The sequence below is a fragment of the Oncorhynchus nerka genome, linkage group LG22, assembly GCF_034236695.1.
Source record: "Oncorhynchus nerka isolate Pitt River linkage group LG22, Oner_Uvic_2.0, whole genome shotgun sequence".
NCBI lineage: Eukaryota > Metazoa > Chordata > Actinopteri > Salmoniformes > Salmonidae > Oncorhynchus > Oncorhynchus nerka.
This window is the reverse complement of record NC_088417.1, coordinates 26,528,831-26,536,729: the sequence shown is the minus strand read 5'-3', so window position 1 is coordinate 26,536,729 and position 7,899 is coordinate 26,528,831. Positions and strand designations below refer to the sequence as shown.

The window sequence follows — 7,899 nt, the reverse complement described above, 5'->3', positions numbered from 1 at the left end:
AAAGATACAATGTCATCTGGATAGAAATAAAAACACAAGACTCCACTAGCTATGAAAACACAGCGGAGTACCAACTGTGTTGCGCTGAAACTAAACTTGTTATCTGAAGAGACTGATTGCATGTAGTCTAATAGAGTATATCGTCTACTTAGAATTCCTCAGGGAAAATCAACAATTTAGAAGAAGCCATTTTTCCATTTACTTTTACGACAGTTATAAAATGTCTCGATTCATCATATAATCAATATCATTTTTTGGGGGGGTCCAAAACTATTTCAAAGTGATCTGTTCTTTGAATGGCATCCAAATCCATAGCCAAGCAAGAGTGTGACGTACGATTTCTGTTGAACTCATACAAACACCCTCAGAAAGTAAACAAAAAGTCAGGCATAGACATTGATGTCTATTAAAGTTGATTCAAATCCTTGCGCGCGTCGGTTTCCTTAGATAATCAAATAAAAGTCTTAATTAACATGCTAATGAGATCCTGGATTTACAACAACAATTTAAATCAACATGCAAAGTCGTAATGACTTCCTGAATCTCACTGTGAAATCAATAGCATTCAAACTTTTGCGGGCGGCTTTGCGGACGGTTTCTTGTTTCTTCAATAAAGGTGTCCGCCCCGTAGGTCTTGATCGCGTCTTGTGGTAATCTTATTGAACTCAATAAAAAAGAAAACATCTTATTGAACTCATCATGTAGATGTTCTCAAACGTATATTTCCTTTGGCAATGTTTTTTTATAGTCTGGAAGACTATAGCCTTGAAAAGTATTGTCAGTGTTGCTCAAAGAGAGACAAAGGGTTTAGGATAGAAATAACTTTCTGTTGGCAATTGACTTTGAAGATTCACATAACCTCCATACTGTATACGGTGCATTCGGAAAGTATTCAGGCCGGTTGACTTTCTCCACATTTTGTTATATCACAGCCTTATTCTAAAATGTATTAAATAAAAAAAGATCCTCATCAATCTGATACACCATAATGACAATGTTTGACAACGTATAAAAATAAAAATAAACTGAAATACCTTATTTACAAAAGTATTCAGACCCTTTGCTATGAGACTCGAAACTGAGCTCAGGTGCATCCTGTTGCCATTGACCATCCTTCAGATGTTTCTACAACTTGATTGGAGTCCACCTGAGGTAAATTCAATTGATTGGACATGATTTGGAAAGGCACACACAAGTCTATAAAAGTTCCCATAGTTGACAGTGCATGTCAGAGCAAAATCCAAGCCACGAGGTCAAATAAATTGTCCATAGACCTCTGAGGTACAGATCTGGGGAAGGGTACCAAAAAATATCTGCAGCATTGAAGGTCACCAAGAACACAGTGGCATCCATCATTCCTAAATGGAAGACGTTTGGAACCACAAATATTATTCCTAGAATAGGCCAAACTGAGCAATCGGGGGAGAAGGGTTCCTCTGTGGAGATGGGAAAACCTGCCAGGAGGACAAACATCTCTGCAGCACTCCACCAATCATGCCTTTATGGTAGAGTGGCCAGAGGGAAGCCACTCCTCAGTAAATGGCATATGACAGCCCACTTGGAGTTTGCCAAACGGGACCTAAAGGACCAAGGTTCTCTGGTCTGATGAAAACAAGATTCAACTCTTTGGCCTGAATGCCAAGCATCACGTCTGGAGGAACCTGGCACCATCGCTACAGTGAAGCATGGTGGTGGCAGCATCACGCTGTGGGGAATTGTTTTCAGCAACTGGGACTGGGAGACTAATCAGGATCGAGGGACAGATGAATGAGCAAAGTACATCATTGATGAAAACCTGCTCCAGAGCGCTCAGGACCTCAGACTGGGGCGAAGGTGAACCTTCCGACAGGACAACAACCCTAACCACACAGCCAAGACAACACAGGAGTGGCTTCGGGACAAGTCTCTGAATGTCCTCGAGTGGCCCAGCCAGACCCCGGATTTGAAACCGATCAAACATCTCTGGAGAGACCTGAAAATAACTGTCCAGCGACGCTCCCCATCCAACCTGACAGAGCTTGAGAGGATCTGCAGAGAAGAATGGGAGAAACTCCCCAAATACAGGTGTGCCAAGCTTGTAGCGTCATACCCAAGAAGACTCGACGCTGTAATCGCTGCCAAAGGTGCTTCAGGAAAGTACTGAGTGAAGGGTCTGAATACTTATGTAAATGTGATATTTCAATTATTTTTGTAATACATTTGCAAAAATGTCTAAAAACATGTTTTTACTTTGTCATTATGGGATATTGTGTGTAGATTGGTGAGGGAAGAAAACAATTAAATCCATTTTAGAATAAGGCTGTAACGTAACAAAATGTGGAAGAAGTGAAGTGGTCTGAATACTTTCTGCATGTACTGTAATACCGTGACGTGCTTTTTACAACAATACAATTGATGATACATTGATGCCACATCCAAAGTCCTCTCTCTTTTACAAAATAAAACGTAAAAACAAACAATGCAGACATTCCATTCACTGTTGTTTAGAATCCAGTTTTAATATTTTAAATGAACCATTAAAAGCACATTAAAACATTTTCTCATTTTAGTTACAAAAATGGGTCACCTAAAGGACTTATCATTGTATTCACAGAAGGATCTGAACAGAAGATGTCTAACCGATAAGTATTTCTTTCTTTAAAAAAATTCCCCACCCAAAATATATAAACTTAATTGTTTAACCAAGATATATACAGGGCATAACATCCATGGATCTTATGGTTATCAAGAAAGTTTGAGGTATACGACCAAAAAGAAAAAGGGACAGATTTTTTTTTTTTTAACAAATCCCAAAACAACAAATTGACTTAAATAAAAAGAAGAATTGAATTCCATGATTGCGTAATACAAGCACAGGATCACAACATTAGTGGGATATGTTGCTATATGTGTGTTGGTGAGATGTTTCCAGTTGTTTTACCTATGGTCTTGAAGGGCAAAACTGCAAATAACCTAGAGCTTTGGATGGTCAATATATACAAAAGGGATGCATTATCATTAGAAATAGGGAATCGTTTGAATACTAATTTTATTTGCTTCATAACAGGTACACAGTATTTATTCATCAACAAAATATCGTCATTATTTCTTTCTCTCTGTCTGTTTTTATTCATTTCTTTAACTTATATATATATTTTGTTTTACGAACATTGAAATTAAGAGCCAGATGCGATTCTGATACACATGCAAGTTTTGAAAGTGGATTCAGAAAAAACAGAGTGTACAAAATAATAATTACAGTTTTTTTTTTTTTTATCATCAAAATGCACCTTCTTTCTTAGCACCTCTTTATTTTGTTGTTTGAACAAGCACCATTGTAGTCATTTCTTTTGTACAGCACCTGGAGAAACCAGAAAAGAGGTGTCTCTCTCCTTTCGACCTCCCTCGTTCTTCTCCTGTTCACCCTTACCCTGCCACGCCTTCAAATGTCCTTCACCTTTGCTCCATAACAGTTTTAAGTCATGTGATTCTAGCCCTACAAGGGCAACAAGTATTTTTCTAGGTAATACATACATACATGGCAAGACATGTTCGCTACACCATTTTTTTTTTAAAATTCAAAACTTGCATGTGGCATGGAAAAGGGTGGGGGGGGGCTGGGTGGTATCCAAAATGTCTTGACTTTCTTTCTGACCCCACCAAGTTTTTTTGTTTTTTAGTTAGCCAAGGAAGCAGACTGGACCCACTTCAAATCCAAACTTCTGGCTGGCATCTCCAAAGTCATACAACATGACATCTATGATGGGAACCTGATCGATTTTGGGAGTATTAATCTCTATCACAGTCTTTCCGTAGCCCTTCCTCGTCTGTAAAGAGACAATGGGGGGGGGGGGGGACATTAGACAGTGTGCTTTCAGTCAATTACAACCTCGTTGGAGCTAGTAAACAAGTCCAACAAAACAATCAATGGGGCATTTACTTAAGCGCCAACTATAGTGTTGCAAAATTCCAGAGAAGTGCTCGAACTATCACCATTAGAGACAGGAAGTATTGAGAGGCAGCCCTTACCGCGCATCCGTCTGAGAGGGCCCTGATGTAGGGGTTGTTGTCATAGGATATCTCCTCGTCGTTGGATCCTAGGAATCGCAGCGCCTTGTCATAGCTGTCGGTGGTCTCGTCGTGCCACACCACAGACTGGTGGCAGTTATAGGTGAAGTTCTGCCTGGCAGAGGCAGTCAGTAGTTTCAGGAAGGTCATCTGAACCTCGTTTATTGTGTTGCCGGCTGCGTCAACGTATGACAACTGTTTATTGGAGGAAGGGTAGGAGAAAACAGAAAATAGATTTAGAGGTCAGAAATTGAAGCATGGGATTGGATACAATGTACTGATTAGAAGTGTTCCATCCCAAGAGTTCTTATCAAACATCTTGTCAGCATCAGTTATACAATCTCTCTCTCTCAGACCACGACCAAATTGAGTCTTAAAGTGATAGAGCACTTTCCTCCTCATCCTTAAGCGTCCTTCATCATTCCCAAAGTGTATGAAATGTGACTGTGATGGGTCTGAAGGGGCTGATGAGAGTTCTTATATGAGAGGTCTCGATCCCTTTGTGGCTAGCAACGTGGGGTCACTTCCAGAGACACTCTTGTCATCTTGTCTATTTGTGGCCTAACGGCCACTTCTGAAGTGCCTCTGTACTGAGGGACAGAAGACAGGGACATTGCAGAGTGGGAGCCTGAGAAAATCCTCTTAGTTTAGTATTGTGGAGGAGGAGACAATTATTTTGTGAGGAGAGTGGCGCAGGATGGTAGTGTGGAATCGAGGGTGCACTTACTAGTTTACCCCGCTTAAATTCACTGAACCACGACCCTGGTATTTCTTTGGGCCATGAAGATATTCTGACCTGTGGAGCCAAACAAATGGAGCACATAGGTCTTGACAAGATCACGGAATACAACTGGTTCCTGGAAATCCGTTTTGTTGTGATGCATCAAATGTTAAGTACAATATGCAGCTAGATACCCCATCCCTCAGATCTTAATGTACAGGAGAATCACTACAGTATAGTCATTATTTGATTCCTAAGTATGTGTATATCAGTTTGTTTCTGTTTGTATACAGTTTATGTCTATACTGTATGTATTGACAATTATGTCAATTCCAACCTTTGAATTTAATGCATCTATTTTCTTAATGTCTTTACATTTGTACCATTCACAGAGAATACAGTATGAATTTAAACGACAAATTCACAAGATCATCACAAAACAAGATCAAATGGGTATTTTGGACAGCTAGAAGTCAATGGCCAAGCAGTGAACCCAGGAAACATCACCAAGCATGCATCTCCCAGTCTCACAGCCCTGACTGGCATATGAATGAAAACATCAGAACAGTCTCTAGAATTGAACAAGACTATGGCTTGACTCCATGCTTTACTTGACAGTACAGTATGTGCAGGCCTCTTGGGGGAAATAAAAATGCCACTCACTCCGCTGGACTTCCTGTCTGGGTAGATGCAGGTCTCTCCTCCAGCCGTGAAGTTACAGTAGACAGAGAAGGAGTCCCCTGAACATCCCTGGTTAGGATCTATCCAGTACTCGCCTGTGGAAAAACCCAATGAATCAATTAAATACGTGAATCTTTAGTTCTCTCTAGTTCCCACGACTTCACCAAGCACTCAAAATGAAACATTTCAAAGCCAAACACGTTTAACTTGAGACCCAACACGTCCCACCACGATGCCGGCGTGATTTGGACTTCTAACCCCTTTTTAAACATGATGTGTTTGCGCTACAGACTGGGTTGTGTCATTGGATTTGTCTATTACTTCTGCGTCCGTTGGTACCAATCATTCGTCTGTGTGATTCACGGAGGCTGAGCTAGACCTGTGTTTGTGAGACAAGGGCGGATCCTGAAGGGTCCCAGGGCCAGGTCTTTTTTTACAAAAACGTCTGTAGAGTCTGAATGCTTTGAGCTATTTTGTTTTATTGACATTTGTCAGTAAAACTCATGAATGCAACTGTTTACGTCAAATAGCGTTGTGTTCTACTTGTAGCCATGGTTGTCCTGAAAATAAAAGGGTCAAATACTTACTTACAAGGGCAGGACATTCAGGGAATTGAATGTCAGACAAATGAAAAGCTTGATTTTTGCTAGGGTCTCGGTACGGATCGGGTTAAACTGCGCTATGACAACCATGTGTTTAAATCATGAGAGATGAAAGGTGACCTAAATGCGGCTGGACATCATGCCACTACATGTTATGCAGCCACTACACTATTTTATTATAATCTTAAGGAGAGAAAAAGTTAGAAATAACTTTAAAAAGGTCAAAGAAGGACCTGACATTTCTCTTGTATCAATTATGGACAGTCTGTTGAATGTTAAGTATAACCCCAAGGAGGCCTTGTTTTCAGTGCTATTCCCCACAGCAACACACTCTACCTGCAAATATATAATCTACACCCCCAATATCACTGCTATGAAATAAGCAAACACAGTCAAAGACGGTAGTATTGTAGTACTGTAGTACATTTGTATAATGCACAATGTTTTCTTTGATGTAATGTTTGGACCTCAGGAAGATTAGCTGCTGCCTTGGCAACATCGAAATGCGATCCTAATAAAATACCAAATACGAAAGATGTCCGTATCTAGCTCAACAAAATGGCCGCCAATCACAGCCAAGGCATTAGCATATTACCCATGATCCCCCTCTCTGTGACTCACCATCAGGGAACTCTGGGTGGGCGAGCTGCAGGTCTTTGCAGGTCCTGGCTGGGTTGTTCTGTGTGCCCATTGGGTACTTCATCCTCTCAATGTCCTGTTTAAGGTTGTTGAGCGAACCAAAGATGTCCTCCATGCCGTCTCCGTAGTCCATCATGGTGCCCGCCGCGTCCGCCTGCATGTCTGCATGTCTGCGGTTCTTCTTGGGAGACTGGATGGGCAGTGGCTGGATCACCTCGCCAGGGGGACCCTGTGGAGCAGAAAGGAAGAAGGAAAATATTGGTACGGAATCCCATAGTGTGACAGCGTATGCTTCAGATCGTTTTCTAGAAATAACCCTTTTGAATTTCACCTAATAACGTAAATGCCCTGTTTTCGGTTTTATACTGGACGCCAAAGGTTAATACTCACAGGAGGACCAGGTGGACCGATCGTACCGGTGTCTCCCTTCTGACCAGCAGGACCCTGGAAAGAACATGGAGATATAAGCATGTTGTTAACTTTGGATCCAACGAACACTCCTTTAAACGACTGTCACCAACTTTCACCAGTTGAAACAAAGAGTGGTTGAACAGATCTTACCGATGAACCCTTAGATCCCTTAGGACCTCCAGGACCCTGGAAGAGACAGCCAAGACGCACAGTGAATAAATAGCAGAGGAATGTGTTTAAACATTATTGTGATATTTGAACTGTGAAGGTATACTATTAAGAAAACAGAGAAAGCAGGGGACTGTCTTACAGGCAGGCCTGGAGGACCAGGAGGACCGAGAGGACCTGAAGAGCCACTAACACCCTGTGAAGAAGAGACCAGACATCAGTGAGATGACAGTGGGATAAAGCAGGGTAGAATACAAGGGGAAACATTGAAAACCTCTAGCAGCGTGTTAACGAGTCCTAAAATGTTTATTTTCCTATTTCATTGTGACAAATATAGCTCAAACGGCGACGCCTGTTCCTCAAGCCTAAAATAGAGACCGATAGAAGGAGACACGTTTTTTTTTCCCGCCCACCATTCTTCTAAGACAGAGAAAGGGAATATTACAATTTCATTCGGCTCAACGTGAAGATGTTTAATCCGTTCCATCTCTTTAAATCACGGAGCAAGGCTGCTGAAAGGCCGCGGCGGGTCTCAAATTGCATATTCACTCAATCTGCAATGTTTATTTAAAAATGGATGAGCGCCTTAATGTGGAGCTTCATCAGACTAGAGGACTGACCCTGTTCGAG

The 7,899-nt window shown here is 41.4% G+C and overlaps 1 protein-coding gene across 3 annotated transcripts in view; it reads right to left on the bottom strand.

Annotated features, from left to right (window-relative positions):
* Positions 1-2,477: 2,477 nt before the first annotated feature.
* The window catches only part of col11a1a (collagen, type XI, alpha 1a), a 112,740-nt gene continuing 107,318 nt past the window's right edge, over positions 2,478-7,899 (bottom strand). For all 3 annotated transcript variants that reach the window (XM_029626588.2, XM_065007099.1, XM_065007098.1), the window contains 8 exons: positions 7,412-7,465; positions 7,252-7,287; positions 7,081-7,134; positions 6,673-6,919; positions 5,432-5,544; positions 4,775-4,843; positions 4,009-4,242; positions 2,478-3,806 (listed from right to left, as the gene is read on the bottom strand). In XM_029626588.2, coding sequence (XP_029482448.2) covers positions 3,660-3,806; positions 4,009-4,242; positions 4,775-4,843; positions 5,432-5,544; positions 6,673-6,919; positions 7,081-7,134; positions 7,252-7,287; positions 7,412-7,465 — 954 coding nt within the window. In that variant the 3' untranslated portion in view covers positions 2,478-3,659. The remainder of the gene's footprint in view (positions 3,807-4,008; positions 4,243-4,774; positions 4,844-5,431; positions 5,545-6,672; positions 6,920-7,080; positions 7,135-7,251; positions 7,288-7,411; positions 7,466-7,899) is intronic.